We start from the raw sequence: 22,076 nt of genomic DNA on the forward strand, positions 1-22,076 counted from the left end.
AGCATTTATGACTTTTTCATAATGCCTCTACCAACAGTACAGGATTTCCACAAAGATGCAGCAGGACACTGAGCACCACACCAGCCAGGAACAATCAGAGGGTGAAGAAAAAGAGTATTGATTCATTTTAATTTTTGCCTCAGCTAATTTAATTTCCAGCTCTTACATAAACACTCATGTCATCATAACTCCATATTTTTACAGGAAAATTTTATTTCCTCCTAAAACTAGACAACAACATTCCTATGACAACGCAAACCTAACTGAAGACAAGGAATTACCTCTTTAGCACCACTTTTCCTCAAGAATGTATACACAACCTCAAACTGGCCTAACAAAATATGCCAATTTTCACAAATTACAATATTTAGGTTCTTTGTGCAGAGTGGTACATTTCAGTGGCATTTTTCTTCCAAAAACTCCTTTAAAATAAAACATTGAAAGGTTTCCTATGTAAGGTTTGGATTCTGTACATAGAAATAAAAACCAAGTATATAAAACTAAGCTTAAAGGAGATGAATCCAAGGACTTTACTGCTCGTACATTTGCCAACTACTTTCAATGATCACTATATGAAAATTTTTATCAAGTGAATAGGTAAGATAACAAAAAGAGAGAGCTGCAACCAATGCACCTTCCCCAAAACCAGGTGGGACATGAGAATCTTTGAAGGGAAACTTTCGTCAATTACAACAGCAAAAAAAAATAAAATCCACATATCCCAAACTAATACTAATTCTGTCTATAACATATACATGTAAAAACAAGCAGAGGAAAGCATAGCCTTTGCACGTGTTTAGGTCCAGCCCAGTAGAATCCCCTTGACATGTTTTGGACTTCCACTGTGACCTTATCGTCGGACTTGACCTTAAAGGTCTTTTCCAACCGGAACGATTCCAACGCGGAAACTGGCAATGAGGTCTGGGGTGGGCGTTCAGGGAAGCGCCAGGAATTCACTAGGACAAACACACTTGGGGGTGTCAAACCGAGCGCGTCCCTCAAAACAAAGGGAACAACCTCTGAACCCCGAGGCTCGCACAGACTCCGCAGCGCAGAGGCTGTTTCGGCCACATCACGACGCTCCCCTCTCCAAACGTGCTGCCCAGCTTTCCCCATTACCGCTGCCATCAGCTATGCCATGGCAAGCTCCATCCTACTCAAAAATAACCCGCGGGGGAGCGCAGCCAGCGCGCCAGCGGCGCTCCCCGGGAAGCCTCTCGCGGAGCCCGGCCTGGCCCCGCACCTCGGGCACCCACAGCGGGGCCACCCCCGGTCCACCCCACGGCGCTCGGCACTGCGGGATGCCCGCCCGGGGCTGGGGGAGCGGGGCGGCCCCTCGGGAGCGGCCCGACGGGGCGGGGGGAGCGCCGGGGCTGAGGGAGCGCCCGCGCCCCCGGCGGGGAGAGGCCGCGGTGAAGGGAGATGTGCCAGCGCCGGGGAAACCAGGCTCCCCCCGCCATCATCCTCCTCCTCCTCCACCCCCTCCCTCCGTGTGTTTGTTGTGCCTCGGCACCGTCCCGCCGGCGCGTCCCCTCGGAGCGGCGGCCGCTGACAGCTCCCCCCGCGCCGCCCAGAAACTCCTGCCTCAACTTTGCGTGTGTGCGCGGGGAGGGGAGGGTGAGGGGGTGTCCTCCCCGCCACCCGCCGGGAACCGTGCTTTTCCTTCCAAAAAAAAAAAGAGGGAGGGGGCATAACAAGGGGGGGAAAAGCGCCGAGGAAACACCGTCAAAGCATAGGGAGCACCCAGGGCGACGCTGAAAGCAGCCGCCGAGCGTCCTGGAAGGGAACGGACCCAAAAAGGAGAAGGGGGAAGGTGCAATAGCAAGGGGGGAAAGGAGGAAGAGGGTGAAGGGGGAAGAGCTAAAGAGAAACTCTGAAGGAGGAGGAGAAGAAAGGAATAGGGACGGTGAAAGAAAAGTGGGAAAGGGAGAGCAGGCGGAGGAAGACAAAGGTGAAAAAGGAGGAGGAGGAGGGGAAAGTGCAAAGGGGAGAGGAGGAGAAGAAAGAAGGGCCCTTCTCAAAATGGCATTAGGCAGAGGGAGGGGGCGACGAGCAGCGAGTCTCCACTGACAGCTCTGCCTGCGCCTGGCCGCCTGCCCCGGCCCCTCTCTGCCTCGCACACACAAACGCTGAACTTACTTCTTTCTGGCTCTCTGGAAAGGGGAAGCGCCATCTTTGCGAGGCCGGCCCCTAGGTCTTTTGTCTGTGGCTGCTGCTGCTGGGGGGGGAGCTCCAGGCTCGGGGGGCTGCTGCTGCTGCTGCTGAGGCGGCTCCACCACCGCCACCACCAGACTCTTGTCCTCCGTTGACATCCTAGTCAGCAGGACGAGAGAGACACATGGATGATGATGATGAGGATGAAGATGAGGATGGTGATGGGGATCCCGATGCTCCTCCTGCTCCCGCGGCTCCTCTCCTCCTCACCTCCGCCTCCTCCACCTCCGCCTCGCATCGCTGGCCTCAGCCGCCGCCGACCAGCACAGGTAGCAGGGGGAGCAGCATGGGGAGAGCGGGAGGAGGAGGAGGGGAGCGGGGGGGGGAGATGAGGGGGGGGGGGGTGCGAAGAGAAAGCGCAGAGGAAGGAAGGAAGGGTCTCACACACAATAACCCCCTCCCCGGCTCGGCGGGGTCTGTCGTGGGGCTGGGGGAGGTGAGGAGAGCGAGCGAGCGAGCGAGCGAGAGAGAGACGCGGCTGGTCCCGCCGCTGGGCGCCCCCGCTCAGAGGCCCCGGGCGCTGGCGGCGGCTCCGGCTGCGGCGCTGCCCGGCTGCGGCGGCCGCCGCTTCATTGTACCCTGGCCCTGCGCCCTCCCCCCGCGCAGAGCCCCCGGGGGCGGAGGAGGAGCGGGCGGCGGCGGCGGAGGCGGCGGGGGCCGAGGCCGAGCGGAGGAAGTTTTGACAGCTCCAGCTGTTGTGTGTGTGTGTCGAGGGGCTGAGTCCGGCCGGGCTCCGCGTCCCCTTCCCAGCCGGGCCGGGAGCAGGAAGTTTAACTTTGGGGGAAAAGAAGGAGGAGGAAGGGTGGAAAAAAAAAAAAAAAAAGGGGGGAGGAGGAAGGAGGGGGAGGAGGAGGAGGAGGCGGCGCCCTGCCCCCCCTCCCCGCGGGGTGGAGAAGGGATCCCGGCGCTGCCCTGGTGTGTAACCCCCCCGCTCCCTCCCCCCCCAACAGTGCGACACATAGACACAGCGACCGCCCGCCCTCCTCCTCCTTCTCCTCCTCCTCCTCCTCCTCCCCTGCCGCGGCCCCACACTGCGCCTGCCCCGCCCGTCCCCCGGCGCAGACACCCATCCGCCGCCACACTGACCTCACGGGCTGGGCCGGGGCCGCGCCGGGCTGCGGGGAAACTGCGGAGCGGCGCCCGGACCGGACGGGACGGGACGCGGCGCCACGGGGCGCTCCGAGCACCCACCCGCGCCGCACCCCCGCGGGGGCTGCCCGGCCGCTCCGGCGCTCCCACACCCTCTCCCCCCGCCCTTTTCTTTTAATTTATTTTTTTTTATTTATTTATTTCCCTCGTGGAAAAGGAAAAGCCCCGTCTGGATGAGAGTCGCCGCTTCGCAGCGGGGAGCCCCCCGCCCCGCCCCGCGCTGCCCAGGACGGCGGCCCCGGGGGCAGCGCTCGATGCCCGCCCTGGCGGTGCTCGCTCGCTCGCTGCACTCCCGCCCCGAGTCCCGGGGGGACCCCCAGGGAGGCGGCAGGAGCCCGGCGGCTCCCCAGGAGCGCCCCCCCTTCCCCCCGCCGCGCGTCTGCGGCTCCGGGGCGGGGGAGGCGGGAGGAGCCGCGGGCGCCCCGGGGGATGGGAAGGGAAGGAGGGAGGGAGCAGAGTTCAGCGCTGTGTGCGAGGGAGACAAAGTCTGGGGAGCGTGGCCGCTTTCCAGCAGCTCGGGCTGGAACAGCTGCGGCCGCTCGGGGCGGGGTGAGGGGGGGCCTCCCCGGGCAGGGGCCCGGCTGGCTGCCTGCCCGCCCGGCTGCGGGGCGGGGTTAAGCCTCATTACACGGGATTTAACGTGTCCCGGAGGCCAGGAGGGACTCGGGCTCTGAGGGTGGGGGGGAGGGAAGCGCGGCGGCGTCGCAGCCGGAGAAAAGTCCGGCCACGGGGCGAGGAAGCGGCCGCGCCCCCGGACTTTCCTCCCGGGCGCTGCCCCGACTCGCTCCGGCGCCCGCGGCGGGAGCGGCACCGGCGGGGCCGCTGGAGCGGAGCTGGCTCGGGGCCCCCCCGCCCGGCACCGCCCTCAGGGCACCCCCGGAGCCGCCCTCCCCGCCGCGGGGCCCCAGCACGGCCGCCCCTCCCTCTCTGCCTTCTCTCTTTCCCTCCCGGGGCCGGAGCGGCGGGCGCGGAGGGAGCGGTCTCGCTGCGCAGATGCTGAATCACGAAACGGGTCGCACGGACAGAAAAGGAACGCGGTGACTCGTGTTCGGGAACTTCGCCGGACTTGCAGACGTGGTGGGGACCTATAGACCCCCAAGGCTCCGCGTAAACACAGCCCGCACTGAGCGCTACTCCTGTGGCGTTTGGGTTTCTATGTTTGAATCCCAGTTACTAAAATGGCCCGGGGTAGCACAGAGGTACAACGAGGAAGGGAGGTAAGGAGGAGCTGATGTTAGTCGCTATTTTTATTTCTTTTTTTTAAGTAAAAATAAACACAAAGCACTCCAGACCATTACAGTGCTCTTCCTTCCCGAGTTTTTCACTTGTCCGCTTCAAAGTACTAAATAAAAAAGGTATGCTGTGGCCTTTTGCTTGCCCGTTTTCTTCAGAACCGCTTCATAACAGAATGCCTTCATTGATTCATTTTCTAGGTTTGTGAGTAATTAAATTAGACTTTTGCAACATTTTCATGTAAGGTATTAGAAAATAACATCTCCATCTATACACATACATATACAAATATATAAAATTATATAAAGCCATCCCTTTTACCATGCAAGAACAACAGCTGGATTGTTGGTGTGACTTTCTTGGCCCTGTCACTGAAAATGTACTCCTTTATGCCAAATTAAAATATATATCCTGAGCTAAATGTTTGTGTTATGAAGTCTGCAAATGACAGCATGGGTATACTGCTCATACAGCTTCAAATATGTGATCTTAATCTGTTTACATGTTGTCTAATAGAGGAAAGCGCCTTTGAATTTTCTTAAGTTTGGATAATTTAACTGAAAACACTTAATACTATACAGGCCCAGACTTGGGTGGAATAGAGAGAAAAAAGGCAAGGAGGGAGAGGGAAGGGAAAGGCCACAGCCTCTGCACAGTGGGATCGCTGGTGTGGCATTTGCTAGAGTTGCCAGGTTGCCATCTGGTCTACTGAAAAAAATGGCCATCTCCTGGAACACTGGCTGTGTGCATGCGGATCCGCTGCACATGCGCCACGGCCTGGGTGAGTCTAGGATGTGTCAGAGCCACTCTGCATGTGCAAATTGATTGGAGCTGCGACACGTGAGCACACCGTGGGCTCTGATCAACTGCTCGGTGTATGGGGAATATTTCACATCCCACGGCACAAATACGGCCGGTGAAATCGCTGGATTCACTTGCCCGTGCATGGTTCATCTGGTCCTCCCATGGGAACATTTTTTAACACCTTTAGACCACCTGTAAGGGGTTGAGCTTAGGGTTTTGTCTCTTATAACAAAAACGGATGCGTGATTTTAATTTTTTCTCCTTTTTTTTTTTTTTAACATATTAGCTATGTGTATGTGTAGCTAACACAATATAAAATCGGCTGGCTTTGGTGGAGCGTGGTCTAGCACAAGGACTTGTGTCTGTGAGTTTTACTGCTGTTCCTTATCTCTACGTGTCCAAACACAGCTGGGCAGGTCTGTGCTGTGAACTGCTGCAGCCACTGCTGTGGCAATCAAAGGTGTGAAGAACCATGTGGGACTGAGAGAGGCTCGTGAACAGGAACCTGGAGATGGAATTATAGGAGACTGTATTTGCAAGCATTATCTATCACTCAGAGAAGGCAGAGGGACATAAATCCAGTGTGGGAGTGCTTTGTTGATTCAGGGTATTTGAACAGTTCTCTCAGGAAAATTTTTATGTTTATACCTTGGCCACAGTAACCACCTATTATAAATTATCACTGTCTGGAAAACACACATTTTTACAGCAAATATGTAATATTGAATGAACAGGTTCTCTGCTTTACTGAATGTTAAGAGATCCTCCAGTCCACTGTAAACTAACTCAGGTGAGCTGACACACTTGGTTTGTTTTTTTTTTTTTAACTTTCTAGGACAGGCAGCTCTGAAACTTTCAACTAGAATTTTACATTCTATCCTTTCTTAAAATAAACATTTCTGTGGCTTTGGAGTTGTTTCTGAAATACAAGACCTTTGCAGTGCTGATTAAACAAGGCGTGCTAATGGTTTTAACTTCAAAACAGCTTAAATTGTCCCAGTGTGCTTAATGTTCATAATAGAACAAGCTGAAGATGGGATGTTGTCTTAAATCAGCTAGTTAAGAAAAATGATCCTGTTGTAGAAATAATTAAAGGAAAATGACAACCATTTTGCCTTTATACAACTAAAGTGGTGTATGTAACAGCAATAATGAGAGAAGTATTTTTGATTCTATCAGGAGTGGCATCCAGGTACTTTCTTTTTTATAACATTAGTTCAGTATTCTGCCCGTTTTAGGATTGTTCATCACTCTACATAAAGCAAATAAAAAGTTTAATTTTTGTTTTCTTCGTACATGTGTTCCCATTGCAGAAAAGTCCAAATTATCACAAAGGCTTCATTTAAGCTACATCAGTGACATGCTAACATTTTAGATGTTCAGTATACTGAACCACTTCGTCTTAACCTGTGCTAAATTGATAATTGGCTGTGTTGAACATCGCTTACCTCTATGTGCTGCTCTGAAAACCGGGGAGAGCTTGGTACCAGTCCCATATCCCATATGGCCATCCTTGTAGCAAACTTCAGGATAAAGGTGCAGTGGGCAGTCGAGTGCAGTAACCACAGCAGCTGCCCATGATATTTTTTTTACATCTGCATTCCTATTCACCCAAGTAGTTCACAAATAGCCAAATTACCGTTTTCTAGAATTAAATAAATAGGCCCAAGATAATCTAAAAGAGTTGTAGACAAAGCCTAAGTCAAGTGATAAAATCGGGATTACATCATACAAATACGTGACTCCTAGTGAATTTGTACTAAACTTGGCTGGACTACAAAAAATGTTAGCATATGTTAATTGTCATATGCTAACAAATGCGTTGTAGAAACCTAGTTTTAAACTTGAAATGTTTGTTTCTTCTTTTCATCAGTTTTGCTCTACTTGTCATCTCGTAGACCTGCCTTACTTTAGGAAACAGCACAGCCTGGATAGTGGGTATGACCTATACACCCTTGAGCGATGGTGACTTTCCCAGCAGTTTGGTGGGATCCTTTTTGCTGCACATGGTGGGGAGTAAGCCTCGCTTCTCATCCCGAGCAGCATTCCCAGACAGCTGGAGAACTCCAGTTATCAGGTGCTCTGGAGCAGTGGACAGGTACTGTGGAGGTCCAGTCTGCCTGGAATCCATCTAACTGCTTTCTTTGGAGGCAGCTCACAGTCTGTGAGGAAAAAACATTCCATTCCAGTTCATGTTTTCTCACCTGCTCCCTACCGTGAAATCCCCTCACTTCTGTTCTACAGCAGCTGCTCCCCACACAAACTGACCCACAGTTTGTATGAACATGGGCTTGCACAGCCCAGGCTCCCCATCCCCTGCCTGCTCCCACCTGATTAGTTCAGTGGGTGCTAAAGGCAGCGTATCCCACGCATCCCATGCAGTGATGGATGTGCCACCTCACACCTTTACACCTCAGTCTCACCAAAGCCTAAGGCCTTTTCATCCTATTAAGCTTCTTTGACTGGGCTAATGCGACTAAGAAACACACCTTTTTTATCCATTAAGATGAGGCCAAAAATGTTAAGTGCTCAAGATGCAAGCCCCCAGGGCTTCTCTATATATCGAGTTATTACACGTGGAGGCTTTTATCTTCGTAAGAAAATGTTCTTTTTGTGCAAGCCAAAGTGTGAATTTAAAACTAGTGGTTATAGTATAAGCCTCATGCAGACTCATTCATTCTGGCATCTTCTGGCTTTTTTCTGCTCAGATAAAGTCTAACTTCTTTAATTGATGTAAGTGAAATTAAAAAAAAAAAAAAAAAAGGTACTTAGACTGAGTTTGTCCACAAGAGGAATTATGCTTGCCTGCCTCTGGTAGTGTTATTAATAATACCTCCCAGTGTGGAGCAGCTTTGTCTATTAGGAATGTTAATTTTGCACATGTTTGCGCTTAGTAGGACCATCACTTATTTACATCTGAATCATCCTATTTTGACAAGTGGTAGCTGATGCACTCTACTGAAATCCACTAAGTTATTCCAAACCCAGGCCATGATTCTGGGGTTGCTAAATTAGGCAGAGAAGTAACTAGATGCATAAATAAGTTCACTGAAGACAACTACCTCCTGAATAAGGTTTGTTCTGTGTTTAAAAATTTGCAGAGATGCTTAAATTCTTCCTAAACTAGCAATTTATTTATTTTGTTCTTAGAAGGAACAGTGAACTGTGCTGTGTTACGTTGTATCATTTTAGCATCCCTGTGAAGTCACATAAAGTATCCACAAGTTACCTTGGGAACTTCGGTTCCATTCTTTTTGAATTCCTGTCTGGTTTATACATTTATGAAACTGTAATTTTATAAACTTTAATATTCTGAGTTTTAATTTTGACACCTATGTGGTGGTGGGCAGCAGAGAAATAATCTTTCATGACATATTATTTGTTGCATGGGTTTTTTTAATCCTAAAAGGTAGAATTTTATTAGTTTGAGTAAAAATCAATTTAGTACCTGAAACCAGTACATGCTAAATACTGGAAGATAGATGGAAAAAACCCAGAGCCAGTAGCAAGCACCCAGGGCAGTAGCTGGCCCCTTTGTGTGCCCCTTGGGAAAGACAATAGATTGCTGTGAAGTTGGGACTTTATCACGCAGAAAGTCAAATAAATGTCTGAACAGTGTTTGCTGTTTGCAGGAGTGGTGCATTACCCTCAGATTACTTAGTAGAAATAATACAAATCTGGCCGTGAAGCAGGGGAAAAGATTTGTTTGTGTGCAATCCTACATTTTGTTTTAGTAGGACTGTGTTTTTATTCTGCGGTTTGCACAGCACCTTGAGCACAGGGGTCCTGGTTCCTTGTCTGAGATCTTGGATGCTGTGATAATAGAAACTTAAATACCATTAGTAGAAATAAGCTTGTCATATGTTGCCAGTTTTGCAAGGAAATAATCTGTCTCAGACAGGATGGCCTCACTTTTAGTGGAGCTGTTACAATGTGGGAGGGGCAGGTGCCTTGGGTTGTAGGGAGGTAAACACCTGGACACAGGTGCCCAATCCTGTTTACAGCTGTTTACTTCAATAACATGACGTGTCTGAGGAAGAAGGGCAGCATTTGGCCTTTGGTTTTTGAAGTGGATTGCAGACAGTTAATGGGAACGTGTCACATACATGAGTTCCAGACAGAATTCAGTCCTTCACTTCTTTAATAACCAATTTTTTAAACCAATTAGCTACATACCCATATGGAAACAATAGTAGAGCCTTCACAGCCAAGACTATACAGAGATTCTAAATTACATATATAATAAAGGCTGTGCATGTGTTTTCTGGCTGAGAACCATGTTATATTTCAGCCTCAAGCAAAAATTTTCTCCAAGCTGTAACCCCTCGACAAAAACACACTTTTTAATGAAAGCCCTGACACCACCTTAATTACAGTGCAGCAAATATTACCATCATAATCCCATTTCATCCTTAGGCAAGGAGAGCATCCCTGGGGACCTGGCTGCCAGTGACCAGTTTTGCAGAAACAACCTTTTCCCCAGTGCATTTTTTAATTTAACCTGTGCTGTGCTGCTCGAGGGGGAAGATGCATGGGGAGCTGCTCGTGCTCATCTCCCCAAGCTCCTTGCAGCCCTCCTGGCACTCCCTGCAGCCCTGAGCCTGGAGGATCAAGTGGCACCCAGGGATGCCCAGCCTGTAGCCAGCTCTTTGTCTTCCCTACAGCCTCTCTGCCTGCCTCCCATGGGAGAGCAGGAGCCAAAAGTTCAGGTTCAGAACCTTTGTACCACACAAGAGTCCAGTTCTAGTTCCAAGCTGCTGGAAGAGCCACTCAGACTTTTTTTTTTTTTGCTGGCTGCCACACTGGAGAAAAATCCTTGTTTTGGATCCAGGAATGCAGGGGGAAGGCTCTCCCAATGCCAGTCCTAATCCAGGTGGGTGAGAACAGAGCTGTTGGAAAAGCAGGGCTGTGCTGTGCCCAGCAGAGTTGTGTTCATTTGAAGCAGCCTTGCAGTGTCTCCAGGCTTTCACAGTGTTTGGGTGGGTAAGTAAAATGTGATTAGTTTCTCATTACCAAATTGATTCAGTGCATAGATTTTGTGTGGGGACTGCAATACTGATGGGACAAATTGGCAAGGCTGTGTGAATCTGGGTTCTTTCCTTACCAGAAATATGGGGAGATATATATACACATATATACACAGGGGTATACTTGTGGTGCTTACGCTTTTTTCTCCTGCCTTCTTAAATCAAAGTAATAAATCTGTATAATCAAAGGAGCTAGAATAATCAATCTCTCCAAATTGATCTGAAAATCCTAATTAAGGGCTAGAGAGAAATTAAACATGAGGTTTCTTTTCCTCTCTACAACATTATCAATTACAGTACAGTTTTCTATTATGGAACTTCTACAATTCTTATGTACAGAGTAAAATCATGCAGCTGAGATACTTTCTCTAAAAACAAGCAAAAGCCCTATATCTGCTGGGAGGACATTTCTGTTATCCTGTTCCCTTCTATTTAGGTTCTCATATGGTGTTAATCACCATGGTATCTTACAGCTTTGTGAAAATATAGTGCACCATATGTGATAAATCACTAATATTAAGAATGAAGATGCTGGATAAAAATATTTTTCCCAAATCTAAAGCAGAAGACTTGCAATAACGGACAAACCCAGACAAGCAGCCTGAGTAAAAGGAGCCGTGTGTATGAATACAAGGGATGGGGTCAGAATCATTCCTTAGGTGGTAATATTGCATCCAGTCATTCTTTGTGAGTGTGAATGGCACACTCACTCCTTTCTTCCCATGCTTCAGCTCACTAAAGCACAGGGACTGGACTATGTTCAAGCCATCTCCTGTTCCCTCCTTTTCACTGCAGATGAGTGCTCACCTTGCAGTATTCAAGGGCATCAGTCAAAAGAAGATAATTTGCCAATAAATGCAAAGTAAACTTGTGCTTTTGTTGTTAATTAGGTGCACACATAACTACAGTCCAAACATAAAACAAAATGTGGGACTGTACTTCCACTGGAAAGAATGCGCTGAAGTGGTCATAAGTTATCCCCCCAATTGGTAATCTCAGTTACATATTTTCTCATGGTTTTTCACTTCCCGCTTAGTTTCAGCCAGATCTGTTTTCTATTTATACTGTAAGTGTCAACACATAAATAATTTTCTCTGTTGTATCCCTCACTATTGCATTCTTTTTCTTGATGGAATAGCAGAAGTAATTATATTTATAAATGGAATGCCTGTTTTGCCTAAGTATCACATATAATTCCCTTCTGTAAGAGGGATTTTTATAATTCCTCTAAAAATGTCTTGGCAAGGATCGACCCACCAGTTGGTAGTGTGGATCCAGCCTTTAGGGACAGAACTCAGAATTCTGATCCCTTTGGCCAACAGGCAGGAGGGCACCACATTAAAAATGCTCTAGTTTGTTTGAGAGAATGATGCTGATGTTAAATATGTGCAATTATTAAGCATGCCAGAAAGCAAATTCTCTGAGAGTTGCTTCCCACCTGTGGATTTTGCTATTCAGCACAGAATTATGTAGGCAACTGAAGAATTCTTCATTGTGGATGGCTGTGGGAAGATATTAATCCTGTTCTTCAAGTAAGATACACTCACTGATCTACTAGACCTGCTCCACCTCTACTGTGTCATATTGTGAAAGGAAATCAAAGGAATTCCAAGTGAAAGGACAAGTAATCTCAAGTCCTTCTTATCCCCTTTCTACCTGCTTTTTCAGCTGCTTTTTGCAGACAAGTTCAGCTGTCCCTTGTTCAATGGGAGTAGAGCAGAGGGAGATCTGTTGTGAGCTCTGCATTAAGAGAAGTCCAGTCTTACATCTCTGGGTGCTCCTTGAGAAAACCTCAATCAAACCCATTATATAGGGATGGTGGATCCCAGCCACAGGCAGTTCACAGCTCACTCACTGGATGAAACAGCAACAGGCCTCCTGGAGCTGATCTACAGTACAGGAGGAGAAAAACATTATTTTCTTACTGGGTTCTGCTGTCTGTTTGTGCATGGGTGTTCTTTTATTACAGTTTCTCTAATATTTGCTTTGATTAAAGGTGCCTACACCTACAAAGCAGTGAGGCATTCTGTTCCTACAGATGTGGCAAGCTTGAGGAAGGTTGTATTGGAGCATTCAAAATTCATGTCCTGTGTGGTTTAGGAGCTGAAAATGTATCTGTGTGTGAGAGATGTGGGTGATATAAGGCGGGTCCTTGGCCTTGGTGTAAAAAAATTCCTAAATCTCTGGAGTCTAACAGGGTTTGAAGCATGACCCTGCAGACTGGTCAGCATTTCCATGGTACCCATTCCTCAGCTGCTGGAGCTTCCATTGCCCAGTTTTCACTGTAGTATGATCAGCAGAACCAAACACTCACCGCTCCTGAAACTATCAGCTCTCAGTGTTGTATCTTTAACATAAATCAGCTTAAACTAACAGGGGACTTTAATCGCCGCATCAGTGACTTGGCAACCAGCACACATTTGTGTCTGCCATCCCTGCCCTAGAGAGGCAGGGATGTCACATCCTCAGCCACTGCAGTGACATCCAGGAGGGCAGTGAGCACGGGTCCCACGAGAGCCTGTGCTGCCGTGGCCTAGTTTATGCAGATGCTTTGAACAAGCTGGATCCTGCTCCTCCAACAGTGTCATTCCATCAGTGTCAGCTACAGAATCCATCAAACCCGGGATGCTCCTGGGTGGTTAGCCCGGCCCGCTGTGGCTCTATTCCTGTCCTCTTGCTAAGTCTGACTTAGCTCCTTTACAGCTCTGCCTCCATCAGCTGCAGCCTCTGAAGCACAGAGAGACCCAAATCCATTTCCCACTTCCCTGTACATTTAATCAGAGGCCTCTAAGAAGTTTCAGACTGCAGTCTTTCCTTTTCCCTGTGTACCCCCACTAAGGGTTCCTGTTTATTTAAGGTTTAACTTTATGACCAGTTTTCCTTTCTCTCAGTATTCACAGTACAAATTTCGTGTGTTCCCTCAGCTTTTGCATTCAGCTGGTTTGGCTGATTTAACGTCGCTGATTTACTGGTATAACTTAGCTTGTCTGAAAGTAAGGAAGATTGATGTTGGCTGAAATAAAATTCTGAGATGCTTATGGAGTTTTATTGCCCTAGATTTCTGGATTGCTATTTATTCAAAAAAGTAGGCAGAACTCTGACTTTAGATTTGCAGGAATGCCTCCATTATGTCAGTGTTGCTAATCCTTTGAGTCAAGTCATTGTGGTTAGCCAATCTTGTTTTTTGTCTCTGTGGTAAGATTTTACATCCAGAAGGCTAACCTCAATGCTCCCCCACGAAAGCAGGCAGAGATGACAAAGCGTTTCCTTCTTTGACCTCTGAAGTTGAGTTTTGCAGAAAGATGGAATCCGTCAAATCAGACCAAACATCACATCACCCTGTATGAGAACCAAAGGGTCAAATCCTGTCACTGTAGCAATATGTGGAATAAAAATGGGCTGAAATGTATTTCATAAAACTAATTTCTCTTCTAAAATAGTTTTTCTTCTAAATTCAGAACTGTGAAATTCTCTTATGCTTGTGAGTTATATATACATGGTTATGTATCATGTCAGAGAAAACTTGAGGTTATCTGGATTTCCGAACTGTGCATTTCAGTCCTGATTGTCTTGACTTTCCTGGGTTTGTAATGTTTTGGGGGGGATAATTGTAGTATTCTGATTTCTTTACATAACTCCAGTTTAACATCATTTCTTTGGGGAAAATATGTTGTTCAATAGACACTTCTGATAAGAGGAGGGGAGGAGGAAGCTTTAAGGGAGATCTTCCCCTGTTTTGACTTTTGCCTTTCTCTCCTTTCCTAGTGCTGATATTAGTCCAGAGTTACAGCTTTGTGTGAGCAGTGCTGATATTGGGGCTTAAAGTGTGGACAAAAGGTGCCTGGTAGAGGGCCTGGACAGCCCTGCTGCCCTCTCACCAAGGATGGATCCCAGGCCTAGGGATGCAGGGTGAGAAGCACGTCTGTTCCTGCCGGGACTGCGCTGGGATGAATCCCTTCTGCTGTGACAAGGGCCACGTTGCAGACCCTCAGCACCTCCTCTGGGTCCACACAGGGGCTGTGTCTCTCCTTTCACTTAGCAACATAATCATCCATGAACTAAAGAACTCTATCCCACCCAGATGGGACTGGAGCTGGTTCTATGAGTGGAAGATGTTTAATATCAGCATTACATCATATAAAAAACTTTGGCTTGTCACCATGAGATTCACTTGTGCACTCTCTGCTTGGACCACTGGTGCTGTGCAAAGCAGCTGAGGCGAACTGGCCATTTGGGCCAGGCTTAACTGCTACTTTAAATCCTAGGATTATCACAAGAGAGCAGGAGTATTCGCTGTGCTGGAGCTGCCTCCTAACTGGGCACTCTGCTGCCCTGGCATTTTTCAGACCAGTGACAGGTCAGAGCAGTGACAGCAGGTGGATGACCAAGAAACCTGCCACTGACAACCCTTTGCATGCAGTTGAAAGGACTGGTGACTAAACAATTCCCTCTAACTGGAGCTTTTCAAACCATAAAAACAGTTTGGAAACTACCTCTAACAGTGGAGGGACAGCTGACCACTTTGTCATCGCTGCCACTTTGGCATCACTTAAGACTGACCTGAATTCTTGATCTGGCCAGTCTGTTGATCTATAATCATAGCAATCCGTTAATTACTTGGTTTAATTATTATAATGAAAGGTTTAGCTATACCTAGCTTTGTGAGTTTCCATGTTATTTTTCACTGAGGTAATTTTCAGGCATAAAAGATCCAGCAAGCAATGCCTTAACCCATTCCACAAAGAATGTGGAGCTTTACTGGTAAATTCTCAATACAGTATTGTCTGCTCAGGCAGTAAATATCACAGCTGTGAGAAACATGCTGTATTCTTCACACACACACACAACAGGGGACTGGAATTCCTCTCAGTGCTGTTTGAGCCATGCACTCATGACCTGTACTTCCATAATACCTCTTTGCTGTGATATTAGCACCAGGTGTACCATCAGTACACCCACCTTTTCATGTAATCTCTGATAGAAAGATGCAGTTAGCAAATGGCATCAGGTATTAATGCAGAAGTGACCTTTTAATGTCATGCACAGATACACTAAGAAAGAACTGCCACTGAAAACTTCTGATTAAAGATAAAAGTAGACAGCCTGTAAAAACACTAAGATAAAAAGTAAATCCATTTGCCCTGAGTTTCCCCTGCTATCCCACCTCCTACTATAAATTGATGTTGTCAGCACTCATGATTTTATCACAAGTCTTGTGATGTTTGATGTTTCACTTACACTCCAGCTACTACAGTTGTGTAATGAGGTTAGAAACTCAGCTTTCCCTTTCCTTTAATTTAAAGTAAGCTTCTAGTCCTAATGGTTAGAGTATAAAGCTTGCAAGTGTGACCCAGGTGCACCCTAACAGCTCAAAAACCAGAAAGCACAGTAAAAGAGCTCCACATTTATCATCCTACAGTCAGGCTTATGATTTCGAGGGTCAAACTGTAGTTCTTGAACATTTGGAGCTGGAAATAGCGACTTGGGGAAAAAAGCGCTTGAACAAAGTGCCGCACCACGTTGCATTTTCCAGGGAAGCATGTCAGTCATTATACCTCAGTGATAATTCCCTTTTCAGACATGCACATTTTCCTATTGGCTTTGTTATGCAGCATCTCAGGGTTCCCCCCCAGCCTGACAGGGCTGGAGGGTGTGCAGTGCTCCTTAGTCCCCACAGACTGGCACGTCTGTGCTTAAAAACCTGTAAAACCAGGAATGTCCTGACTTCCAGTCTTGGGAGTTGATCTGCCTTTTGTGAAGCTCCATCAAGAAACAAGGAATCCCCCACCCCTGCCAATGCAGCAACAAAGGGGCAAACAACAACAACAACAACAAAAATGCAAATATGGAAATACAGTAACATTGAAAATGGCTGGTTTGACTTAAGGAGCCCACAATGTGCCAAGTTTTGATGTACAAACCAAAAATACTCAGCTGTTGGTTTTGGAAAAAACAAGCTCCCAATAGCAATAACTCAGATTTGAAGGAGGCACGATATTTAAATGGAGTTCCAAATTATCAAAGACAGTATAACAGTATATATAATTCATACTGAAAGTACAAATTATGCCTAGAACTGAAGGAGTATCCAAAGCAGTGAATGGAGTCTGAGTGTTGTATGGGCACATCGGTCAAAACTTCTCTGCAGTCACAGACTGGTGGTCCCAAAGGTCCCTCTGTGTTGCCCTAAATTATTGTGTAATAATTCTGGGGGTGACAAAATTACAAATAACTGTGACAAAAACTAACTCCAAATTAAGAAAAAGGTAGAAGACTCTGAGACTCAATTTCTGCATGACTAAACAGAACATTGAGGGAGGTTTTATGTTTCACAAATTTAAAAGTGTGACAAAAATTGGATAATATTTTCAAAGAACTAAAGAAGCTCAACTGATCCTGCACTGCCTCTACACTGCCCCTGTTATTAATTTTGCCCTTGAATTCAGCAATAATTTCCATGTGCTAATTTTCATGAGACTGACACTTTGCTTCTAAACTGCTTCCCCTGTAGAAAGCTGAAGAAACCATTATTGACTCTTGATCCCTTGGCTGAGCAGATTTCTGTGCATCACAAGCCACATTATTTAAAGCTGTGGACTTATATTTTTTATCTCTAAGTTAAAGGTGCTGTGAAAAATCTGTGTCTTGCAAGAGATACATTCTTCAGCCTAAGGAACTTCTAAATAACTTGGAAACAGATATGCAAAAACATTGGAAGGGTCTGCTTTTTTTATGTTAGTTTCTGTAAAGAGGAACTTTGTTTTTAATCTTCTCCAGCTTCTTTCTAGCTCTATTATCTCTAATTACTTTCAAATATACTCAAATCATCCTCCCTATATTGAAATGAGCTGTCTCTTACTCTCACCTATGCAGGTCTCTGGTGCTGTGATAACGTCAGGTGTATTTTTAAAATCTAAAATGAGTAAGGTTTAAAAGATTTTCCCACCTGTATTGTCCCTGCTTCCATGGCAGTCTGTGACAGGACTCCTGTTGGTCTGGCAGGACAATTTAATGCTGGTTGTTGTTTTTTAAATAACGGAAAGTGTATAAATTCCTTGTGGCACAGCTCTGTGTAGATAAAGGTGTATTCAAGCCATCAATTTTACTTTGAAACATATGAATTAAAATTCTATAACTGCTCTCCTGTGAGTCTGTCTCCTTTTCTGCCTCACTAAGCATTAATTATTGTGGCCTCAACACTCTGTTCTGCCCTTTTCTTCCCTTTTCTCCTTCCCACTCCCCACTGTCGCTCCCAATGGCTGGGGAGTGTCCCCAGTAAAGCAATCCAGTTCATCTCCCAGTAAAGGGCCATCGGCCAACACATTCTGGGCCCAAATTCATCTCTGAAATATTGGTACAGGCTTAAATAGATGCAGTCCCTCAGTTAATATACTAGATTTCAATGGAGTTACATGGGGAATTAATTTTCCTCTGTCTGTAGTCTGAAAAACAATAAAATAGGGAAATGCTGAGAATCTACTGCTTGGCTTTCCAAACTGGGTGAAGGACTGGTTCTTGCTTGTTGCCCATTAATGTAGACAGTAGCAAGATACTCCTGATGCACGTCTTTTCTGTACAAACATAACATTTTAGCCCTTGCTGGCTCAAGGCCAGAGGGATGTGTAGGTGGCAGCTCCCCTGACAGTCAGCCTGTAACCTGTCTGTGTAATGCCACGTGTTTTAGTGTGTGCTTGTAACTTCTGCCACGTGTGGCAACACCTATTTCTGCGTGTTTCTCTCTTTGAATAATAACAAGAGTTTTCCTTTGTGTAGCACTTTAGGCAGAAGTAGCAGCAGCAGTTACAGGAGCCAATCTGACAAGGTCCAGCAGGGTGTGAGCGGCTGGTCTGGCGTGTGCTGGCGAGTGTAACACTTGTTAACTCCCTGTGCCTTGTGACTGGTACCTAAGTAAAAAGCTGAATATCAGGACATTCTAGTACAACTGGATGGGACAACACACAAGTGAAGAACTTTTCAGCTAAAACTTCATATCTTTTTTTTTTATTATTCCATTCCTTCATCGCCCATCTTTTCTGTCTGCATATTATGCACTGTTCTCTCTCTTTACCATCTTTTCCCCCATTGCCCTGTGCCATTTCCTTCCCAGATGAAACATCCCTCTTTTTCCCATTGATTGCCCTTTGTGGGTTCTCTCCATGTAGCTCATAATTTCTGTCCCTCGCCTCCCCCACTCATCCCGACATCTTGGGCAGGAGTGATTGAAGCGACGGATTCCGAAAGAGCAAACCAGTCTCCAGAGACAGAAACACTGCAGATCATTATCTTTCTCACTCTCTTAATGGAGAAACAGAAAATATGTGAAGTCAGCTGATAACACAGTAAATGTGTAGATGAAAGTCCTTTTGCTGCAAGAAGAATCATAATATAAGGTACCTACAGGTATTTGATCCGAGCAAAGTCTTCCTTGACTCTCAGTATTCCCGTTCTAGGTCCATGTATAGCTGATGTCTGTAGGAAGACACTGGAAGTCCTAATCTGTACATTAACTAAATGACTGAGGTTTTAATATGGAAGATGCAGGAAAACATTTCTTATCTCTTCCAGAGTGGGTAGCACACAAATTGTAATGGTTTTCACCGTTATCGTGACCACAATAAAACTGAGTCTGCCCAAAAGCCTTTTGCTGACTCTTCATAGATCTGTTCTCACAGTGAAAAGTGTTTGAACTGTAGCATTACCATTTCAAATCATTTTCTAACTGCTCTCTGAAAATAGAAGAAAAATAAGAATACAATAGTTGGGACCCCTTATAAAATCTTCCTAGAGGAGTCCAAGGATACTCACCATTGGTCTCAATGGAGCTTTCACACATCCTTGAAAGGAATTCATTAAGCTGGAAAAGCTGGCTAAAAACCAGTCTTCCTATAATGTCTTCCATAATTTGCTCCAAGGGACACATTTATAGTCACTCAGCCTTTTTTATAGATCTTGTGCAAGATGAAGGGCTGGGTCACAATTGCAAGACTTTAATGAATAGATGTTTGTTACATGCCACAACCAAATAATTTTTCAAGCATCTCAGCACTGTGCAGCCTTTTCAGTATGGACTTCCCCAAGGATGTGCAACAGGGATAGTTGCAGCCTCTGGGATCAGAATGACATAGTGACCATTTTTGTTCCAGGTGCTCCTTTTTCCATGCTGACCCGTTCAGATACAGAAGGAAAGCATCCAGCAATTGCAATTTCTAGTCTTGATTTTCTTTTCAAGGATTTGAAGATTTCAGTTATTTCTTTTTACTCTTATTAACTTCTCTACGGGCTTGTGTGGACACAGACTACAATAGAAAGGCTCCTCCAATTAACAAAACATCACTGAAATTTAGAATACCTATCAATCATGGCCAGATCTCAAGATAACACTCTGCTTTTCAAAGAATCCTGAGAAGATCTTCATGAAGTCTGTTTAGTTGTATGAGAATTGTCTGTCATTCCCATTCCACCAAATGGATTATAATTGTTAGAGAGAAAGGGCAGGGGGGGAATAAGACTTTTTTTGGGTGTGAAGCCCATTGGAGTTTTAGAATAGGGTAACCTTGGATTACCAAATACAAATTCAGTCAGAAACTTTTTATCTGAAGGTAGCTCAAACTGAGAACTCCCTTCCTAATTCTCCTTATCTTTCTGAGAATACTGGCACATGGACACTGAACTTTTTTGCTGGACATTTTCCACCTGGCCAAAAACACTGGAAGTCATGTCTTAGCATGGTAAGCCAAGTAGCTGTTGCACAAAAAACACTGAGTATGTTTGTATATTGCACCAGAGACAGCCTTGAGTCAAGTCACCATATTGATATACAAAGGACCAGATAGTAAACTTTTTATTAGCAGCCAGGAATTTCTTTTGAAAATTATCCTTTTTTTGACATCCCCACATATGGGCTGAAGGATGCTGGTACAGTTCTCTTTCTATCAAAATAGGATATAATGTGTGACTGTGTTCTAGAAAAGTGTTACCTTTTCTAACAGATTTATAATTTTTTAATGTCAGACCACTACAGAGCTTTCAAGCAATAGCTGCTGGCCAAAATTACATTAGGAAAGGGCACGTTATGCTCCATTTCCCTCCAGGAAAGGGAGGTAAACATAGGCAATCTGGACTGGGAGGGCCAGAGCAGAGGTAAGGAGGCAGCCAGCTCCCAGCATCTTTGCTTTCAGTGTGCTTTTCCTGGGGCTTCTGCTGGATTGACCCGTGGCAGTTTCAAACAAAGATAACAGGACCTCTCCTGAAATTATCAGAGCCCTTTGCTTTCATGCCTGTATCCACATTTAAGAAAAATTTGTCTTATTCGAGAGAGGTAGCTGGGCCTCAGCTTTCCAGGGCAGGCTGTTGGGCTCTGTGCAGACAGACACGGGCTCCTTCTGCCCGAGCCTCTGAGCAGGCGTGTGAGCTTGGGCACAGAGCCACACTCATACAGCTCCGTGGCTCCCAGACAGGGGCTGGCACAAGTCCGGTTGGCTTGGAGCACGGGCAGGGTGAGCTCACATCTGTCTGCACCTGTCTGTGCTGACAGAGTTAAAATTTGGGGTGGAAAAAGAAACAGGAGGAAGCCTAAGAGAGTGCCTCTGAATCCACCTGGCGCTCACAGCCGCAGTGCTCGGAAGTCGGGGGGATGCTGGGGTGCAGCCACACACACTGCAGGAGCTGGATCCTGCCTCTGGAAGAGAGAGAGGGAGGCTCTGGAGCCTTCTTGTTCTGCACTGCCAGCAGGAACTCAGCAGGAACAACAGCTCTTGCAGAGTTTCTGCAGGCAGCCCATACACCCGTTTCTTTCCCAAAATGGCAATACAAAAGTAACAATACAAAACACCAAAGAAGGGATATTGTATTCTGCTGAATTCCAGCTACTCCGAGAAATGGGAAGCACAGTGTGGTTGTTGCCTGCTGAAGGAGAGACAGAGAAGGCATCTACAGAGAGGGAAACAATATTTGTGGTGAATTAGCACTGCTGACAGATGTACCTGGTACCCGGGGCTGGTGGAGGCTGTTCCTTCCATCTCCAGGGAAAAGCAGTGCACGGTAAAGCTCAGTGGCATTTTGAAATACTTGTAAAATCAGAGCAGCACAACCTGAAACTATTATTAACCAGTTAGTCACAGTGCTGCTAATTGCCAGTCACCTTATACCAGGGAACTTGGGCTAAGGAACTGAGCTCAGAACAAACGACCACCTAATTTAGGCCCCCATTAGTCATCACAGCAGCTGAAATTAGGTGTCTTGACTCCAGCAGGACAAGCCAGGTCACCTTGGTTAGATATTTGAGCTTCACATGCAGAGAGTGAGTCAAAAAGCCAGTCTGCTTTCTAGGGGAAAGAGTTACTGGGGGGATGTAGCCAGTGCTAAATGTTGTGTTTGCCATTGCTCCCCTCCCTTTCCCTCACTGAAGCTTGAGCTTTTACCTCAAGGCTGCTCATGGAAACTGCTGTCCTTTGGGATCTTGGCCCTGGAGGAAACTCTTTTATTGGGTGCCAAACTGACCTGGGCCCACTCTTGTTTGAGAATGAGTGGCACTAAGCTGAGCAGAGCCTGCAGTGTCCTTTTCCTGCTCCCTGAGCTGCTGTGAAAAAGGTGGGCAAAGAGTTCACCTCATCACTGTGTTTCTCTTTGTCAGTGTCTTCTAAGTGTGCC

General features: G+C 46.4%; 2 protein-coding genes across 8 annotated transcripts in view; one reads left to right on the top strand and one right to left on the bottom strand.

Annotated features, from left to right (window-relative positions):
• Positions 1 to 2,975, bottom strand: part of KMT2C (lysine methyltransferase 2C) — a 195,193-nt gene extending 192,218 nt beyond the window's left edge. For 3 of the 6 annotated variants that reach the window (XM_039380761.1, XM_039380760.1, XM_027727804.2), the window contains exons 1-2: positions 2,425 to 2,973; positions 2,140 to 2,313 (exon numbers count right to left, since the gene is read on the bottom strand). In XM_039380761.1, the coding sequence (XP_039236695.1) occupies positions 2,140 to 2,312 (173 nt within the window). In that variant the 5' untranslated portion in view covers position 2,313; positions 2,425 to 2,973. Of the gene's footprint in view, positions 1 to 2,139; positions 2,314 to 2,424 lie in introns of all 6 variants that reach the window. The other 3 variants (XM_039380759.1, XM_039380763.1, XM_039380762.1) reach the window with 3 other exon arrangements.
• Positions 1,525 to 17,568, top strand: LOC113991451 (collagen alpha-1(I) chain-like). Of its 2 annotated transcripts, none has more exons than XM_039380764.1 (2): positions 1,525 to 1,813; positions 2,318 to 17,568. In XM_039380764.1, the coding sequence occupies exon 2, from the start codon at positions 2,339 to 2,341 to the stop codon at positions 3,479 to 3,481; it is 1,143 nt and encodes a 380-aa protein (XP_039236698.1). In that variant the 5' UTR covers positions 1,525 to 1,813; positions 2,318 to 2,338; the 3' UTR covers positions 3,482 to 17,568. The 2 variants fall into 2 exon arrangements, with proteins under 2 accessions (XP_039236698.1, XP_039236700.1); XM_039380766.1 differs by lacking the exon at positions 1,525 to 1,813 and adding an exon at positions 1,843 to 1,951.
• The last annotated feature ends 4,508 nt before the right edge of the window (positions 17,569 to 22,076 follow it).

This window comes from Pipra filicauda, unplaced genomic scaffold, assembly GCF_003945595.2.
Source record: "Pipra filicauda isolate LSUMZ 115617 unplaced genomic scaffold, ASM394559v2 scaffold1_size10287979_pilon, whole genome shotgun sequence".
Lineage (NCBI taxonomy): Eukaryota > Metazoa > Chordata > Aves > Passeriformes > Pipridae > Pipra > Pipra filicauda.